General features: G+C 38.9%; 1 protein-coding gene across 13 annotated transcripts in view; it reads left to right on the top strand.

The window, feature by feature from the left end:
* Nucleotides 1-20685, top strand: part of LOC116583896 (lysine-specific demethylase 6A-like) — a 167194-nt gene that overhangs the window by 65268 nt on the left and 81241 nt on the right. For 11 of the 13 annotated variants that reach the window (XM_032331883.1, XM_032331888.1, XM_032331887.1 and 8 more), the window contains 2 exons: nucleotides 291-411; nucleotides 18507-18561. In XM_032331883.1, the coding sequence (XP_032187774.1) occupies nucleotides 291-411; nucleotides 18507-18561 (176 nt within the window). Of the gene's footprint in view, nucleotides 1-290; nucleotides 412-9108; nucleotides 9502-18506; nucleotides 18562-18672; nucleotides 18722-20685 lie in introns of those variants that run through there. The other 2 variants (XM_032331892.1, XM_032331895.1) reach the window with 2 other exon arrangements.

Raw genomic sequence — 20685 nt, forward strand, 5'->3', positions numbered from 1 at the left:
AATTGTGTAACCAGAATGTTCCTGGACTGCCAGGAAAAGTACATGTAAATATTAGAACCTTAGATTCTTTTTTTTTTTTTTTTTTTTTTTAAGATTTTATTTATTTATTTGACAGAGATCACAAGTAGGCAGAGAGGAAGGAAAGCAGGCTCCCTGCCCAGCAGAAAGCCCAATGCGGGGCATGATCCCAGAATTCTGGGATCATGACCTGAGCTGAAGGCAGCGGCTTAACCCACTGAGCCACCCAGGCTCCCCAGAACCTTAGATTCTTTTTTGTCTTTGTTTTTTAGGGCAATTAAAGCATTTCAGGAGGTGCTTTATGTTGATCCCAGTTTTTGTCGAGCCAAGGAAATTCATTTACGACTTGGGCTTATGTTCAAAGTAAACACAGACTATGAATCTAGTTTAAAGGTAGGTGTCTTGGGTTTTTTTGGGATACTCACTATTCCGTGTGTGTGTTTGTGTGTGTATGTGTTAAATGTTAACAGTATTGAAAAATGTTGGTATTTATACTACCACTAAAAAATTGAATGCATTAAAAAAAAAAAAAAGAATGCATTTAGGATAGAAACCTAAAGGGTTAAAAAGCGTTGAATTTCAGGGTATTTGAATGGTAAGATTTGCAAGATAAGTTTTTAGTGTTTTAGATTTTGTTTACTTGGTTTGTTTTTATTTTATCTTTAAAAATGTTTAATCCTAAGCTTTGTTATTATGGAACAGGGTTTTTATTCATTTGCGTGTGTAAAATGCTAGCCATCATAAAGACAAAGAGAAGTTGGTTATTGATGCTGTGCCAGTAATCTTTCTGTAACCTTCATTTGAGATTGATTAGAAACGTCTCCACTTCTAGCTAGTAGCAAAACTCCTGTCAGAGTTCAGAATTCAGTAAGAGATTCTTATCTGTTAAGACTGCTAGTTTTTGAGTAAAAATATCCCTGCAAAAAATATATATATATTACCGTTAAACACCTTAATTCTAATGTAAATACAATTTGTCAAAACTTATAATTTTCCAGTTTCAGGGTTTATGCTACTATTTTATGTTTTCTGAGGTTATTAATGGGATTAGAGTTTCTTTGCATAACAAAAGCATTGCTCTTTGAAAGAATTCAGGTTTCTGGGGAAAAACAACAGATTTTGTGAATGTGACCATTTTGAATGTTTGTTCTTTTCCTGATATAATTGTTACAGAATATCTTGGTTGCAAAGGTGGGGTGTGTGTGTGTGTGTGTGTGTGTGTGTGTGTGTGTTGCATATGGCAGGTCTTACTCTGAGCTCACTAACATGCAGATGCTAAATAGACATTATTTCAGAATTGTATGTGGGGGGCATCTGGGTGGCTTAATTGTTAGGTGGAGGTCTTTAGCTCAAGTCATGGTCCCTAGGCATGGAATCCTGCTTCTCCTTCTTTCCATCCGCTGCTTGTGTTCTCTGTCTTGCTGTGTCTCTCTGTCAAATAAATAAAATCTTCAAAAAATTTTAAAATTTTAGGGCGCCTGGGTGGCTCAGTGGGTTAAGCCGCTGCCTTCGGCTCAGGTCATGATCTCAGGGTCCTGGGATCGAGTCCCACATCGGGCTCTCTGTTCAGCAGGGAGCCTGCTTCCTTCTCTCACTCTCTATCTGCCTGCCTCTCTGCCTACTTGTGATCTCTGTCTGTCAAATAAATAAAATCTTTAAAAAAAATTTTTTTTTTAAATTTTAAAAAGAATTTTAAAAGAATAAAAATTTAAAAAATAAAAATGTATGTGATTAGGAATCCCGTAAACCACCCTTAATGTCAGTGATTTGCTAGAGGTCAATGGACTCAGAAAACAGTTGTATTTATGGCTGGTTTATTACAGTGAAAGAATACAGGTTAAAATTGTCAAAGAAGAAAGCACAAAAAGATGGAGTCCAGGAGAGATAAGAGTCCTATTTATCGTGTCCCATTGCAGAATCATGTGAATAATACTCAATTTTCCCTGTGTGATAACATAACAGGACTGCCAACCAGGGTCGTTTTATCCAAGGCTTTCCGAGTTTTTTTTCTTTTCCATTGTATGTGTGACGAAGTTTTAGAATATAATTGAGTGGAGTGGAGTCTGGAGCCGACAACCAAGAAAGGATTCTTGAGACCTCTTTGGTGCAAAATGGTGGTTTATTAAACATTGGGACAGGACCCGTGGGCAGAAAGAGCTGCTCTGGGGTTTTGAGAAGTGGCCTGTTACATACTTGCAAGTTGGGAGAGGGTTAGGGATAGCATAAGTCTCTGAGGAATTTTGGAAGCAAAGTTACCTAATAAAACCTTAGTCATGAGACCCTTCAGATGTATATCGGTGGGCTCTATGCTTCCGGATGATTGCAGCACACATCTTGGAGGGTTTAGAGATAAAGGAACTTTCCAAAGGAATTTTTATATGTTAAAGTAGACTTACAGGGGGTCAGCGTGGCTAGGACTGCCTTTGGCCCTTAGCAAAGTATTAAGGTGAAGGCAGTGGAGTCACTAGAGGAAGGTCACTCTCCGTGTTTCAAGGACTTGTCAGGCGGCTCTAGTTAGTAAGGAAATTTAGTAACTTTTCTTCTGCCTTTGTTTCCCACATTATGTGTATAATCTTGGGCATTGATAATGCAGATACGGAGAGCATACCTGGCTGACCTTACTTAATCAGTCAACAGCAGCTCCGTCTAAGGTCAGACTGATAGCATGTGGCCTCAGGCCCTCAGCAAAAGTAATGGTCTCATAAATCATATGGATGACTCAAGGCTCTGGGTATAGAAGGGCACACTTGTAAGGTAGGATATTCCAAGGATTTATTTTATTTTTCTTTTTTATTTATTTTCATGTTTTTCAGAATATTTTATTTATTTGAGAGAGAGACCACGAGCAGGGAAAGGGCAGAGGCAGAGGGACAAGCCTATTTCCCTCTGAGCGGGGAGCCCAACATGGGGCTCTACCCAAAAACCCTGGGATCAGGGCCACCCCGTGGCCCCTCTTCAAGAATTTAGAGATTATCTCTCAGGATTTGATCAAGGGTCAGACATTTCTCTGAAAGTACAGTGGTCGCACAGTGGACATCTGAATTAATCCCTTATTATACTCTGTATTCATTCACTGCCTTGATTCTTCACATGTTTAAAGTAATGAATTTAGTTATCTCTGCATTTCAGGAGCTTAAAAAAGAATGGTCCTGAGCGCACAAATACTCAGTCAAGAACGTAAGAGCCATTGCTGGTAAAGGAAAGAATTTAAATTACATAGTAGCTAGAAAGAAGTATTGCTAAGGAAAAAGTTCAAGGTTAAAATGCAGCAGATGTAGAGAGTGGAATCACATATATCACTTTCATGTTTAGAGAGGCATTTATCAGACTGTATATTATGGGAATTTAGTGGAATTAAAATATAAGTATGGCTGTGACAGTTTGAAGATTTTAACCCCTTCTTGACATTCACAGTGTGTATATTAATATATCAAAGATGCAAATATGTCTTATAGTACAAAATTAATTACATTGTTGTTTTTGGCAACATGTTATTCTATCACAGGTGGAGGTTTTTTGTTTGTTTTTTGGAGAGTTGTTTCAGAGGTGTTCTAGAAATAACATTGGAAGACTAGAAGAAAACCCAGAAAAGCACTTTTTCTTTTAAATATGGAATGTGTATATAACGTTAGTGAAGAGAAAATAAACTGAATAATAATAATACAGTAGTTAGTACTACTAAGATCCTTTTTAAAATTAAAGCTGAGCCATGATTTAATGATTTGGCAATACTTAAAATATCCCTTATTTACAGAGAGCATTATTAGATAATGTTCACTAGCTGGTGAAAGTAGTTTTATTTAACTGATGCATAAGAAAAAATGTCCTGTATGTGAATTTCCTTAGCCTTAGGTAGGGAGTTCCAAAGCTTCACATGATGTTGATTTTAATAAAAATGTCTTAGATACATGCAACTTTTTCTGTATACTTCTTTCCTTTGTCCAAACTTCTGACAGCTTTCTGATGCTAATCTCATCTGTGTGAAAAATAGAATATTGGGATGTGTTTGACCATTAGTCTTTATATGTTATTTCATTTTTATTTCATCCTAGCATTTGCTTTTTAACTTTTTTTTTTTTTTTTTTTTTTTGCTTTTTAACTTTTTTAATAGAAATACAGCTTATCTGTTGTGGGACCATTTTAACCACCAGTAAGTTTAATTCAGGAAGAGAAATTTATGTATATTATGATATAATTACTTAGCATTTTTAAATGAATGATGATACGAATCAGAATGAAAATCTCCCTTTAGGAGGTCGTTAATTTTCCTATGTTGGGCTGTAGTAATTTAACCCAGTCTAGCCAGGTGTTTCATGGTGTAATATATTAGTGTAGAAACTTAAGTCCCAGCTCCACTTTGTTGAAATAATGTCAGCTTATGTCATAATGGTAAACACTAGTTCATGTCTAGACTTAAGCATTAATGGATTCAGTTGTTCAGATATGAAATAAAGGATCCATCTTTTCTTTCTGTCTCTTCTTTCGGCTTTTCCATCTTTGATGTAGGATATTTACCAGGCATGAGAGAAGTGTATTCTTTCTCATATGTTCGTATGTAGGGAGAAAACTAGTGTAACGATGGTGGAATGGAAGTTGAGATATTTATTTATTTATTTATTTATTTAAGATTTTATTTATATGTTTGAGAGAGGGAGGGAGCATGAGAGTGGGGAGGGGCAGAGGGAGAAGCAGATTCCCCACTGAACAGGGAGCCCGATGTGAAATTCGATGCCCGGACTCCAACATCATGACCTGAGCCAAAGGCATTTGATTTGCTTAACCAACTGAACCAACCAGGTGTCCCAATAATGGAGATATTTATAGCATTCATCTTCCTGAATTGAAAAAAATTCAGTTTTGTTCAGATGCCATTTTAGTAGCATTTTGCAACAGCTTATCCTATGAAGCTGTAGTTAAGTTACCTTTCAGTGCAGAAGTGAATTCATGGGCTCTAAATTTCCTATGCATAAGTATTTTTTAATGGAAATATAATTTAAGTTAATGAATTTCTTTTAAAGGTTTTATTTATTTGAGAGAGAAAGAGAGTGAGAAGAGCCTAAGCAGAGGGAATGGCAGAGGGTAGAACTGACTGACGCCCCACTGAGTAGACAACCTGATGTGAGGCTCAACCCCTGGGATTCCAGGATCATGACCTGACCTGAAGGCAAAGGCTTAACCAATTGAGACACTCAGGCGCCCCTGAAGATTTTTTAAAAAAGATTATACTTATTTGAGAGAGAGGGAGAGAGACAGAAATAGGAACACAGCTAGAGAGCATGAACGTGGAACAGAGAAGCAGGCGCTCCACAAAATTGATGATTTGTTGAGGATGTTTTACAGATGTGAAATACACTCATCCTCTATTTCATGGTTGTTAAATTTTCGAAGATGTATATAACAGGAATAGAAGTTGTTTCTGTTGGGATCCATTATCAAAGGAAGGAGACTGAAACAAAGTGAAAGTTACTCAAAGCTTTATTCTGTGCCAAGCATTAGAAGTCAGACTGACCTGCCAGGGCTGCCTTTGAAGACCCCATCCCGATCTCACAGGCTGGATTTATAGGGCATGACCACAGACCTCCAGGTCCATGGCTTCTGTTGTTAAGGTGTTTACTCCCGGAATCGATACCCGAACTGACACCAGGAACTGCTGGGCATTTATTCCCAGAATGAAGTCCGTGGTTGTAAACAACAGAATGGCTATCTAGGCAGTATGGAGTTGATCTGCCTAAGCAGGCCCCAATAATTAAACAGGTTTTAACATTAAATCGGCCCTAGCAGTTTCATGAACTTCTGAATTAGACTTTGCACTGTGCTGTATTGCCTCTTTACAAGAAGGGAAAAGAACATTAAAAAATTCTTCTTTTTTAAAGATTTTATTTATTTATTTGTCAGAGAGAGAGAGCAAGCAAGCACAGGCAGAGTGGCAGAGAGAGAAGCAGGCTCAAGGAGCCCAATGTGAGACTTGAACCCAGGATGCTGGGATCATGACCTGAGCCGAAGGCAGGTGCTTAACCAACTGAGCCACCCAGGCATCCCTAAAAAATTCTTCTTAAACCAGAATTTCGGATCTGCTTTACAGTTGAAATTCAGTTGAAATTGTTTAAATTGCAGTTAACACAGATCATTTTATAGGTAAAATATTGTCATCATAATATTTTTCATATATATTGATGTGATTATATTTCATAATCTCATTTGTAGTTTTTTTTTTTTTTTTTAGATTTTATTTATTTATTTATTTGACAGAGACAAATCACAAGTAGACGGAGAGGCAGGCAGAGAGAGAGAGGGAAGCAGGCTCCCTGCTGAGCAGAGAGCCGGATGCGGGACTGGATCCCAGGACCCTGAGATCATGACCTGAGCCGAAGGCAGCGGCTTAACCCACTGAGCCACCCAGGTGCCCCTCATTTGTAGTGTTTTATATTAAATCATAATGTGGAATTTAATCCATTAGTATTTATGTAGTTCACAATTTTGACTGCATCAGTAGGCACATTGTTTATTTAGCAGTTCGTTGTTGATGTTATTACTAAATTATTATTTTTGGGGGCACCTGGGTGGCTACGTGTGTTAAGCCTCTGCCTTTGGTTTGGGTCATGATCTCAGGATCCTGAGGTCCAGCCCCGCATCTGCCTTTCTGTTCAGCAGGGAGCCTGCTTCCCCTCCCCCTCTCACTGCCTGCCTCTCTGCCTCCTTGTGATCTCTCTCTCTGTCATATAAATAAAATCTTTAAAAAAAACTATTTTTATAGTAAGGCTTTCTTGATGAAGAAGGTAGTTACGGGGTTTTATAGTGTGAATAAACTCCTTAATTTTGGTAGGTATTCCAGATTACTTTGTCTTTGCTACTGTATTTTCAGAGCATACACAAGAGTTTTATACAGAATTCAGATTATTAGCATATTGCAATCTCTAATTCATTATAGGTTTATATAATTTAGAAGTATTTCTGTTTGTCAAAAGACAAAAATAATTTCATTGTAAATTTCACATGTATTAAAAATGGTGACATTTAAGCAATGTATGTATTCATCAGATTGCAATGAAAAAGCACTGCTAGCTTTATTTGCTTTTCTACTAGTTATTTCCTGTATACTTGTGTGAGAGGAAGGTATATGCAGAATTATTTTCAAAGGCCAGAGATCTAAGAAGAACCCCAGCAAGGTCTAGCTTGATGAGAAATGGTTTATTAAGGGGACTTAGGGACAGAAGTTTATCTTGGGCAGTCTCAAGGTCAGTAGAGCTCTGCCTACATCACTGCTGACCCCATGTGCTTGTTTCGCTGTGCTTTGGTCACCGCGTGGCGCCGCAAACCCCCCGGCCGCCGCTGGGCCCATTTCCACGGGGGAGCACTGTGACCAGCTCCGGGATGGCTGGGAAGGCCGATGGGGAAGGTGGCTTGGGGGGTCCCGCTGTTTTCGGGAGGTGATCCCACCCCCCGTGTTACAGCACCGCCCCCACCCCCCAGCAGCAGGGCTCGCCGAATCCTGGACCGAGGGAGCAGACAGTCGCCTCGCTTTCCCACTTCCTGGCGCCCACCCCCGCAGGAGCTCACCCGCGAGGTGGTCCACCCCATGGGGGCGCGCCGGTGTCAGGGGTCGGGCGGCCCCTTCCACAGCGCGACCCCTCCCCCACCCCGGGAGAGGGGGGCAAGGCAGGGGGCGGGGCAGACTGTCCCCAGTGTGCCCTGGGTAGGTCGTGCTGTTGGTGGCGGTGAGGGGGGTGGAGGGAGTGGGGGTTCCAGGCCAGACCAAAGCACAGCCAAGCCAGCCTACGGGGTCAGCAGTGATGTCGGCCACCCACCCTAGCGTCTTGAAACACGGACCAAGGAGCTCCCAAGAAAGCCGCCAGGGCGCAATGAAGTTGAAGGCCGGCGCTGCTCCTCTTGGGAGGTGTGATCTCAAGGCCTGTCCAGTCCGCTGAGGGCGCACCACCGGGCTGTCTCGCTGGCAGCAGGGGAGGTGGAGCATGAGCACTCCTGTTAGGACCCGAAAGATGCTGAAGCCAGAGGTAACTCCGGTGGAGGTCCATAGCGGTCCTGACCTGCAAATGGGTCATCCGGCCTAGGTATAGGGGTGAAAGACTAATCGAACCATCTAGTAGCTGGTTTCCTCCAAAGTTTCCCTCAGGATAGCTGGCGCTTTTGCACACGAAGCCACACAATTTTATCCGGTAAAGCGAATGATTAGAGGTCTTGGGGCTGGAAGGATCTCAACCTATTCTCAAACCTTAAATGGGTAAGAAGCCTGGCTTGCTGGTGTGGAGCCGGGCGTGGAATGCGAAAGGTCCCGGGTTCAAATCCCGGACGCGCCCCCAGTGTTAGGGTCCGTGATCAAAGGAACGAGACTGATACAGAGAGAAAGTCAAGCAAAGCTTTATTTCACGCCAAGCATCAAAAATCAAACTGACCGGTCAGGGCTGTCTCTTACGAAAAGGTGACAATGATGATCCCAACAAGGTCACTCCCAAGCCTCTGGAGGAGGCTGCTCTGCAGATGAGGCTGCTCCCTGGCCAGAGCCGCTCCCAAGATGAGGCCACTGCTGATGAGGTCGCTCCCTGGACAGGGCCGCTCCCAAGAAGACATTCTGGATGAGGCCGCTGCTGATGACGACGACAGCGTTGATGACCAGGAGGACAACTCTGATGACAAAGTCTCCGCTCCCCATGACATCACTCTGACAAGGGTGCTCCCCAGAGGAGGCCACTGCTCCGGACAAGGCTGCTCGCCCACGAGGCCGCACACCAGACTAGGCCACTCTGGACATGGCTGCTCCGGACAAGGCTGCTTGCTGACAAGGCCACTCCCTGGAATGACCCCACTCCCTGGAATGACGCCGCTCGCGAGGCCCCTCACAGTGGGGCCACGATTGCGGGTCGTGAGGCCGCTCAGGGAGGGGCCGAGGCTCCGAGCAGCGAGGCTTTTCACAGCTCCCAGCGGCAAGGCCGCTGGGGGCTGCAAGGCGGGTTGCGGCTCAGGGCCGCTTCTCTGTGGTGGTGAGGCTGCGGGGGGCTAGGCCGTTCCCCGCGGTGCGGCTGCGGAGGGTCGTGGTTCCAGGTGGCAGGTCCGCTGGCGTCAGGCCTGTTGGCGTTGAGACCGCTGGCGGCTCAGGGGCTGCTGATGGCTCGGGGCTGCAGGTGGCTTTTACAGCTCTGACAACAGCTGTTACAGCTCTCCTTTTGCTCCCACCCACTCTGCTTTTTCTGTTCCCCCCAACTCTTCAGCTCCCGCCAACTCTTCTGCTCCCAAAGAAGAATTGGGAGTTCCTTCCTCCTTCCTTCCTTCTTCCTCCAACAGCTCTCTTTCTCCTTCCTTCCTTCTCCCCCGGACAGCCTCGCAGACCAACCTTTATGGGGGGTGGTCAAGCCCCGCCCACACACAGGTGACCAATTGAATTTCAATTCTCCCTAGTGGATATACGTGGGCCCCACTGATTGGATGTCTTCATCCGTGCTGCCCCGACCCTACATCTGGGGTTTACAAGTAAGTTCCTTTGGGAGGGGCAGGTCCTTATATTTGGCTCCCTGTGGGGGAATCCAACCCCGGTGTCCTGCGTGACAGGCTCACCACTGACCTGCTTTTAAAGCCTTAGAAGTTGGGAAAAGTGCCTTAGGAAGAATATCGTGTGATAGAATAATTTTCAGGATAAATGTGTGTCACAGTCCTATAATTATGGCAGATCAAGAACATTATGACAGAAAGTATACCTAAGGGTGGGGTTAAACAAAGGAAAGAATGTGGTTTGGTGTCTTTAATAGTCAAGAAGGCTTTACATCACAGAGTGCTCATCTTAGCAGATATGTTCAAGATGGCATTAGTTGGGTTCACACCATACCACAAGTTACGGTATAATTAAAGTGTGGTACTTCAAACATATTTTGCATTTTGAAATAAATAACTTTAATTATGTTTTGGCAGGTTTGGTTTTCTAGGCTTAATAATATAAAGTGCTATTTTAGTAGAAGCCTCCATGAACATTATTAATGAAATAGTATCTGTTAGCTTACTCGATATTTTTCCCCAAAATAATTGTTTAATTTTTAACTTATAAAAAATTTACTGTTTGATAGCCAGACAAGAAGGGAATGAGGAAGTAGAGAAAAACATGTATTGTTCAGAGTACCTTTAGAAGAGGAAAATCAGAAACTTGCCACAGCACCCTGCTGTCCACAGCAGTGGACAGCACCCTGCTGTGGACAGCGGGCGGGGGGAGAATATTCAAGCTGGAACAGCACTCTTAACATCAGAGCCCCATGTGGGGCTTCTGAGATCGTGACCTGAGCCAAAAACCAAGAGTTGGACACTTAACCAACTGAGCTACCTGGTATGCCAGGAACTTTGAACTGTTAAGGGCAGATATACAGCCCAATGATTGAGGTTTACTTTATGGCTAGAAAATATGGCTAAGACTTCAGTGTGAACATTTTGATAAAGGTAATTCATTTTAACAAGATGGGATTGGGAAGGTGACAAACCATAAGAGACTCTTACCTCAGGAAGCAAACTGAGTGTTCCTGGTGTTGGGGGGATAGGAATGAGGTGGTGGGTTATAGACATTGGGGAGGGTTTGTGCTGTGGTGAGTGCTGTGAAATGCGTCAGACTGATGATTCACAGACCTGTACTGCTGGGGCAAATAATACAGTCCTATGTTAATAAAAATAATTTTGAAAAGAGAACTCATTTTTATTTAGGAATAATGCATTAATCATATAAAAATGTCAAGCTTGAGAAAAATGTGACTAGATATTTTGTTTCAGAAAGATCACTCTTCGGAGGTGCAGTGAATTCATTTGAGGATTGGCATGGAACTACATTGAGAATTAGATACTGGAAAAGAAGGCAGAATGTGTGTAGTTTCTGTCACATTCCCTCTAGTGGCTTAGTGTTGACCTTTTTTGTTGGTGGTATTTAACTTTGCTTTTTTATGTGAGAGTTTTTATATGACTTTAACGTCTTCCACAAGTATTCGGTTACCTGTGGAGTCTTTTATTCTCAGGTGCATCTTTTTAAAGGGTGTAATTTCAGGACTTTTGTTTGTTTTCCAAACCAGGAAAACCAATATAACATATTCAAAACATATAACAGATTAAAGAAAAAACAAATAAATCTTATATATTAGTGAATTTAGCAAGCAGATGGCAATGTTAGAATCAAAATTATGGCAGGCATGACAAATAGATGTACTGTTACTGTATGTATTTTAGAAGTTAGACTTATATTTAGTCACTTTTTGAAGTTTATGATTCAGAGGATTTAATTGTACCAGGTTTTTTTTTTCTTTTGAAGATACTATTTTTATTTGAGTGGAAGAGAGAAGGAGAGCACAAGCAGGGAGAGAGGTTGAGGGAGAGGGAGAAGCAGACACCCTGCTGAGCAGGGAGCCCAATGCAGAACTTAATCCCAGGACCTGAGATTATGACCTGAGCTGAAAGCATATGCTCAGTTGACAGAGTCTCCAGGTGCCCCATTTATACCAGTTTTTTAATGAAGGAGAAACAAGTTCCATGGTTCTTTGCCGTCATTCTTGGATTAGCTGGTAGGATATTGAAATTCACTTTGGTTAATGAATGGGAAGGCTGTGTGTGTTTTAAACCAGAAGGTCAGTCTTTCCTGGGTAGGAAACAAAACAGAATGGATGATAGGCCATGTGTCCTGGTGATGGAGCAAATCTTAATCCATATGACTTGTTTCAACCATCCAGCACCCACTCTCACACAGCGGGGGGCTGAGAGGGCCGCCCTAGTAAACATCACTTGGTTTTCTAGAGTTAAAAGTCTGTTTCTCAGTTTGGTCTCTCTTCCTTTTTCCTTTGATTGTTTCTCAAATTCTACATATGAGTAAGATCATATGGTATTTGTCTCTCTCTGCGTACTTCACTTAGCATTATACTCTTAGGATCAATCCATGTCATTGAAAATGGCAAGGTTCCATTCTTTTTAATAGCTGAGGAATATTCCCTTGTATTGTATACCACATCTTCATTTTCCATTTGTCTCTCAGTTTTTTTGTTTGTTTTTGCTTTTTTAACTTGGCTGTTATTTAAAAAAAAAAAAGGTACAATAAAAACAGAGGTGCATGTATCAGTTAATGTTTTTTGTATTCTAACCCAGTAGTCTGATTCCTGGGTCATAGGATGAGCTCTGTTTTTAACTATTTGAGGACACTTTGTACTACAATTTTCGGAGAGTGGCTACAGCAATTTGCATTCCTACCAGTAGTACAAGAGGGTTCCTTTTTGTCCATATCCTCTCCAACACCTGTAGTATATTGTGTTGCTTTTTAGTTTTCTTGATTGATTTCTTTCCTGTTCAGAAAGCTTTTTTTTTTTTTTTTTTTTGGAGAGAGAGAGAGAGAGAGAGATACAGACAGACTGGGAGAGGGGCAAATGGAGAGGGAGACAGAACATCTTAAGCAGGCTCTATGCCCAGCTCAGCCCAGGATCCATGCATGGCTCTGGATCATGACCCTGAGATCATGACTAGAGCCAAATCAAGAGTCAGACACTTAATGGATGGACCCAGGTGCCGCCAGAAGGTTTTGATTTTGATGAAGACCCAGTAGGTTATTTTGCTTTTATTTTCCTTCCCTCAGGAAACATCTAGAAAAATGTTGCTATGGCCAGTAGTCTAGGAGGTTACTGCCTATACTATCTTCTTGGACTTTTATGGTTTCATATCTCACATTTAGAATTTAATCCATTTCAAACATGTATTCTCTAAGAAACTTGTCTAGTTTCATTCTTTCCCATGTTACTGTCCAGTTTTCTCAACATCATTTATTGAGAAAAAAGAAAAGATTTTTTTTTTTTTCTGATTGCTCTATTTGTTTTTAAAGTTATATTTATTTATTTGATAGAGAGAGAGAGAGAACAAGCGGGAGCAGCAGGGAGAGGAAGAGGGAGAAATAGGCTCTCCACAAAGCAGGGAGCCAGATGTGGGGCTCAGTCCCAGGATCCCAGGATCATGACCTGAGCGGAAAGCAGACGCTTAACCATCTAACCCACCCAGGCGCCCTGCTTTTTGTTTTTTAAATTCAGGTTTTTTGAATTTTTGTTTTCTCCATATACATGATAACATAGGATTTTTGTCTGTCTTCACAAAACATAATACCCTCCAGGTCCATCCATGTTGTTAAATGGCAGGATTTCATTTTTAATGATGGATTAATGTTCCATTGTATATATGTATATGCTGATAAATACAGTATTTTAAAAAAATACAGTATTTTCTTTATTCATTCATCTATCCTGATAGACACTTAAGGTGTTTCCCTGTCTTGGCTGTATATAATGCTGCTAAGACCATGGAGGTACATATATCTTTTTGAGTTAGTGTTTTAGTTTTCTTTTGGCGGGGGCGGGGAGGGGGGACCCAGTGGTAGGATTGCTGAATTGTATTGTAGTTGAATTTTCAATTTTTTGAGGAATTTCCATACTGTTTTCCACAAAGGCTGAACCAGTTTAAAATACCACCAGCAGTGCATTTTCCCCACATCTGTGCCAACACTTGTTATTTGTTTTCTTGATTCTACCATTCTTACAGGTGTGATGTAATATCTCATTATAGTTTGGATTTGGATTTCCTTGATGATGAGTAATGTTGAGTATTTTTTTAATCACTGGTAGGCCTGTTTAGTCTTTCTTGGAAAGTTGTCGTTGCAGATACTCTGCCTGTTTTTAATCAGATTGTTTCTTTTCTTTTTTGCAATTCTGTTTAATGAGTTCTTTATATATTTTGGTGGTTAACCTATCTGATAAGTGATTTGTACATTTTTTTTTCTCAATTGGTGTATTACCTTTTAATTTTGCTGGTTTCCTGTGCTGTGGTTTGATACCAACACAAACTTGTTGTTGCTTTTTGTCTCTGTTGCCTTTGTTTTTTGTGTAAAGGTTTTCAAGGTTCTCAATGTTTGAAAATGTTTAATATTTTATGTTGTCTTTGGTTTGGATTTATGCTTCTGTAGGACAGGTTTCATTGTTAAGATCTAGAATACTCAGATTAAATGCAGGGTGATTTAAATTATATACAACTCTTTGGTTTGGAGGATTTTACTGTAATAATAGTACTGAACTACTAATATATTAAATTCTTTCAGGGTCAGTTTGTTGGGGTGGCTCAGTGGGTTAAAGCCTCTGCCTTTGACTCAGGTCATGATCCTGGGGTCCTGGAATCGAGTCCCATGTCAGGCTCTCTGCTTGGTAGAGAGCCTGCTTCCCTTCCTCTCTCTCTGCCTGCTTGTGATCTGTCTGTCAAATAAATAAATAAAAATCTTAAAAAAAAAAAAGTTTTGTCTTGCTGTGTTATCACATTAAGGAGACATATTTGGCTTGCAGAATGAGAAAATAAAAACACTATTATTCTAAGTACTCAAATGTTGGGAAAAAAAATTTTTTTTTAAGATTTTATTTATTCATTTGACAGAGATCACAGTAGGCAGGGTGGGGGTGGGAAGTAGGCTTCTGCTGAGCAGAGAACCCGATGGGGACTCGATCCCAGGACCCTGGGATCATAACCCAAGCTGAAGGTAGAGGCTTTAACCCACTGAGCCACCCAGGCACCACAAATGTTGGAAGTTTCTTTAGTAAATTCACGTACCAGTTTTGGTTTATTATTAACCTTATATTTTCAGATTATAGTAAATACACATGTAAGAAGTAATATAGAGTTCGTACATCTCATCAAAGTTTCATCCAGTGTTTATATGTTGCATGTCTGCAGTGTGCAATATATTGTGATCAGAACTGAATATTGCTAAAAATGGGTTTTTTTTGGGAACTTCATACCCTCTGTGTCTCCATGGTTCTGTGCATTATTTGTTCTTAATAATCCTTAATATTGGTATATTAATGACTAAAGTATTTACTGTTTAAAGGCCATATTCATGTTAATAATTTGTCTCATTTCAGGAAATAATAGGTATAATTCTTTTAAAGATTTACTAGTTCTGGAGAGAGAGAGCACACACTGGGACATGCAGAGAAAGAGGGAGAAAGAAACTTAAGCAGGATCTTTGCTGAGCTTGCAGCTTGACATGGAGCTTTATCCCAGAACCCTGAGTTCATAACCTGAACTGATACCAAGAGTCTGATGTTTAATCAACTGTATCACCCAGGGGCCCCCAGAAAACATTTTAAAGCTTTAAAACGTATGAAATGTATTATATATGGGTTAGCCTAATTTTTTTCGGGTATTATCTTGAATTATTAAAGTATTATTATTTTTATTATACTGTGTCAGACATAATTTTTTAAAGAGTGCCTGGGTGGCTTACTTATTTAAGTGTCTGCCTTTGGTTCAGGTAATATAATAATCCCAGGGTCTTGGAGTGAGTACTCCATTGAATTCCTAACTTCACAGGGAGTCTGCTTCTCCCTCTGCTCTGCCTCCCACCTGTTTTCTCAATCTCTCTCTCTCAGTTAAATACAAATATTTATTTATTTATTTATTATTATTTTTAAAGATTTTATTTATTTATTTGACAGACAGAGATCACAAGCAGGCAGAGAGAGAGGAGGAAGCAGGCTCCCTGCTGAGCAGAGAGCCCGATGCGGGACTCTATCCCAGGACTCTATCCCAGGACTCTGAGACCATGACCCAATCCGAAGGTAGAGGCTTAACCAACTGAGCCACCCAGGCGCCCCCTTAAATAAAAATATTAAAGGAAAAAAATAAGGATTTTTACAGTGCCTGTACAATGTACATTCACAGCAGCATTACAAAGGTTTCAGAATCTTCACATCATTGCCAGTACTTCCTTTTCTTTCCTTTTATTTAAAAAAAAAAATTATCAATCTTCCTTTTTTTAAAATGAATTGATAATACATTGGGATTTTATTTTGCATTTCTGTAATGACTAATTTTAAGTGCCTTCTAATGCGTATTGACCATTTGCTTTGTCTTTGGAGAAGTATTTACTCAAATCGTTTCCTCATTTTTAAATTGGGTTCTTTGTTCTTCTGTTGAATTATAGGAGGTTTTTTTTTTGTTTTTGTTTTGTTTTTTTAAAGATTTTATTTATTTATATGACAGACAGAGATCACAAGTAGGCAGAGAGGCAGACAGAGAGCCCAGTGTGGGGCTTGATTCCAGGACATTGGGATTGTGACCTGGACTGAAGGCAGAGGCTTTAACCTTCACTGAGTCACCCAGGTGCCCATTTTATTAGGAGTTTTTTAATATAATCTGGATATTAATGTCTTATCAGGTCTATGATTTGCAAATAGATTCTCTCAGTCTATGGGTTTTCTTCTCATTCTATGGGTAATCTTTTTTAATCTGCAGAAATATTTTAATTTTTGTTGTTGTTGTTGTGTATGCCTTTAGTGTCATACCTGAGAAGTTACTGCTTGAATTAGAGTTTGTAAAGATTTTCCTTCATATCTTCTAGCAGTTTTATAGTTTGTTATATTAACATATCTAATCCATTTTGTGTTAATTTTTGTGTATGGTGTAAGATAGGGTTCAGCTTAATTCTTTTCCATGTAGATGGGCAGTTTTCCAAGTACTGTTTGTTAGAAAGGTTGGCCTGCATATCTTGCATAAGCCTAACAAGCTTGTGTTGCCACTCTTAAGTGTTTCTGCCTTGGGTGCTATTTGCAACTATTTTTTGATTACAGTATCAGAAACCTCTTTTTCTGGTCATTATCTGAGGCTGTTTGAAGAAGCATAGTTACGTATTCCAGTGAATTCCACATTAATTCTTCATGTAAGAGTAGTTTTTAAAACTTGGAGAAGATAGTGTTTGAACTACTTGTACATCTTGGTGTTTTAGGCTTGAAATAACCAATATTTCTCAAAATTTTTTTTAATATGCGCATCGTAGGTATGAATAGCATTTTTGTAGTTGATATTTTAATAATTTGTCCTTTGGTTACTTAATGATATTATAATTCATTATTTTAGCATTAAAAAATAAATGGGAACTTTAAAATGTAATGTACTTTGTGGGAATACTTTCTAGAATGATCAACAGGCCTTATTTTTCATTTAGCTTTAAAAATTCAAGTGCTTGGGGCAACTGGGTGCCTCAGTCATTGAGTTTTGTCTTTTGCTCAGGTCATGATCCCAGGGTCCTGGGATTGAGCCCCACCTCTCCCTCACTGCTCAGCGGGAAGCCTGTTTCTCCCTCTCCTACTCTCCCTGCTTGTGTTCCCTCTCTTGCTGTCTCTCAGTCTCTGTCAAATAAATAAACAAGATCTTTAAAAAAAAATCAAGTGTTTATTGTCTTCTGTTGAGTAGTTTATGTTAGTGATGTTTATGGTGGCAAGTAATAGATGTTAGAACTTAGTGTTTTTAGTAACGATTAGTTTTTTCATGTATTAACGTTATCTGTGTTTTTAATATATACAAATAGATAAATGAATGACTTGTATATAATTAGTATATTATGTATTATTATATTATACTATATTATTATAACATAAGTATTGTTATATAATATAATAATATAAATTATTATTTATAATATAAATTATTAACTGATATTAGCAAATATTGTGTATTATATAAAGTACATATTGTTATGCATTAACTGATTAGCAAATGATTGGTAATATTAGTATTTTTATCTAATATGGTTATTCAGGATATACTAGATATAAGTTTGTCTAGACAGTTAGAAATCTACATTGTGCGTTATTTGATATAAGTAGTGCGCTATATTGTTAGTATTACATTTAATGAATGATTCTTCATATTTTACACACAATATATAGTTTTTAAAAGAATAGTATAATCAGTCCACAGATGAAATTGAACACAGGTTTGTTTTAAAATTTTACTTATTTGAGAGAGAATGAGGCAGGAGGAGGGGTAGGGGATAGGGAGAAGCAGACTCCCTGCTGAGCAGGAGGTCTGACATGGGACTTGATCCCAGGAACCCAGGATGATGTTTAACTGACAGAGCCATCCAGGTGCCCCAAATATGGGTCATTTGATACAGATGTGGGATTATAGCTTTAAACTGTCTTGAAATACAGTGATATGGAAGAATCAGTGAAAGCAAATATATTTTATTCTTTAAGATAATTCTCATAGAATTTCCTAGTTTCTGAATTTGAAGTTTCATTTTGAAATAATTTTTAAAAAGCCATTTATGTTCTTAAGGATACCGTTGGACTTTTCCATTTTTATATAATGAATTATAAAGCATGAGTCATTAAATATTTCCGTAACTTAATTTTTTGCTTGAATACTGAAATAGGTTTGTGTTTTCCATCTAATAGAAGTATTACACACAGGATAAATAAAGGTTTTTATCCCTTGAATTTTTCAGTTTTAGCTGTCTGATGGGAATAAATAACTTGGTAACACTTTTCTTTCCATAATAGATTTTGAATGACAGTAATTTTATTTGGTTCATGATTATGTTTTAGTTGTGTAACATCTTTTCATTATTATATGTTAGATCTTACAGAGCCTAACATATAAAAGTTGATTTTACGTAGCTCTGAGATTAATGTGTTAATATTTTTGCTTTTCTCTCACAGCATTTTCAGTTAGCTTTGATTGACTGTAATCCCTGTACTTTGTCCAGTGTTGAAAGTAAGTATTTCTAAGTATAATAAGTCTTTTATCTCTTTAGGAGATCATGACCATAAATACCTTTTCATATCTACTGTATTTTTGTTTCTGTCTTTGAGTTGTTGAGAATAAGAGTGGAAGAACACAAGCCTGAGTCAAAGACTTTACGTGATTGATTTGGGTAGGTAGTGGTTTTAAAGATAATCAACACAATTACTTCCTTAAGAGTAGAAATGTCTAGTTTCTAATTGAGTGGTATCACTAGTAGTGGTTGTTCAGCTATCTACGTTAGTGGAAAAATGATTTCTTTTCCTTCTGTTAATATTGTTGAGGATTTGAATATTCCTCAGAGCATGACTGTTTTTTGAAATTTTTGTGCTTGTAAAATTAGGAAGATCATAAGAATTCAAAGTAAAGTTAAAAACTGAACGGAAAATTTATTTTATTTTGTTAGTAAATCATAAATGTATTTTCTTTAGAAATAGCTAATGAATGTGTACCATTAGTATTTTTGAAAATAGTTGATAGAAAAATGTCATATATGATTTTCTTTTGGAATAATATTCTAGTATAGTAAGTAGTAAAAATTAAAGTTTAAATTTCAAGACCATTGTTGGCACCAATGTCCAAATTTTAGTGTGTATAATTGAAAAGTGCTAGGTTGAGCTTTTTTTGTAGTTGTATTTTTATGTTATTCTGTCAAAGAACATTTAAGAATGAAATATCTTATAAAAGATAACACTGTATCTTACACAGTTGTGAGCCAGAGAGAGGAATCTGAGACTAAAATCTCGAGGAAGTTGAGATGGTATTTGGATGCAAGTTAGCTGATCTTTGCTTTCTTTACCATTTATTAGATTCATGTGAAGTTTGGGAAATTGAGATAGTGATTTTCCGTGTCTCTTTACCTTCTTTCTTTCTTACCTATAGTCCAGTTTCCTTCCATTAATGATATAAGATGAGATTAGTAGTAACTGCACTTGGCAGAGTAAGGAGAGCTATCTTGGGAAAGGGCATCAAGAAAGAAAGAAAATTGGAACATGTAAAATAAAGATTTTAGCCTTTAGATAAAGTATCTTCACCCGTAAAATTTCTTAGCCTGTAAAATGAGCCTATGAAATAAAATATCTCTTTAATTACAGAATAAAATAACCTACAAAATGAAAATAACCTACAAATAGACTCTCTGTTAGTTGTTATTAATAGCTGTTAGTTGATTTCTTTTTGTTTTGTTATTTTATGATAGTATTTTGTCCTCTCTAGGGAAGACATCTTTATTCTTCATGAAAGGGGATTAACATGCAATGTGTAACCCTTTTTTGTACCAAAAAGGTGTTTGATTTTAGAGTTAAGTACAGAATTTTGAGGAAAATTTCTTTTTTATGGAAAGGAATTTATGGATACCTAATGCAGTGTTCCCCAGCCTGGATATAGAGAAGTTACTAGAAGGGTGGGGAACTTCCTAACTGAGAGTTTTCCAGGCCTTTATAACCAGGCAAACTGAACCAGGATCTTTTTTTTTTTCCTTTTAAGATTTATTCATTTATTTTAGAACGAGAGAGAATGAGCGGCGGGTGGGGGAACAGATGGAGAGAGTCCTCAAGCAGACACCCCGCTGAGCACGGAGCTTAATCCCAGGATCATGACCTGACCTGAACCTTTACCAGGAATAGTAGCAACTGGGCCACTCAGGCACCGCTGAATCAGAATCTGTAAAAGCTAATCTAAAGAATTTGAATTTTTTCATGCTTCCTAGAATGAATTTTATCTTTGTGGTATTCAGTGAGAGAGAAAGTTTGAGGAAGGAGAAGAAAAGAAAAGAAAGATATCTCTTGGTACTTTTCTTCCAGCAGATTTCATCACCACCGTGAGACTGTCCTTAAAAAAAACAAAAAACAAATTCACATAAATAAATAATCTCTATATAATTTTGACAGGTTCTTCTACTTATAATCTAACTAACAAAGCAAGAAGGAAATAATGTTTTTTCATTAACAAATGAAAACCAGGGGCGCCTGGGTGGCTCAGTGGGTTGGGCCGCTGCCTTCGGCTCAGGTCATGATCTCAGGGTCCTGGGATCGAGTCCCGCGTCGGGCTCTCTGCTCAACGGGGAGCCTGCTTCCCTCTCTCTCTCTGCCTGCCTCT

The sequence above is a fragment of the Mustela erminea genome, chromosome Y (assembly GCF_009829155.1).
Source record: "Mustela erminea isolate mMusErm1 chromosome Y, mMusErm1.Pri, whole genome shotgun sequence".
Taxonomy (NCBI): Eukaryota; Metazoa; Chordata; class Mammalia; order Carnivora; family Mustelidae; genus Mustela; species Mustela erminea.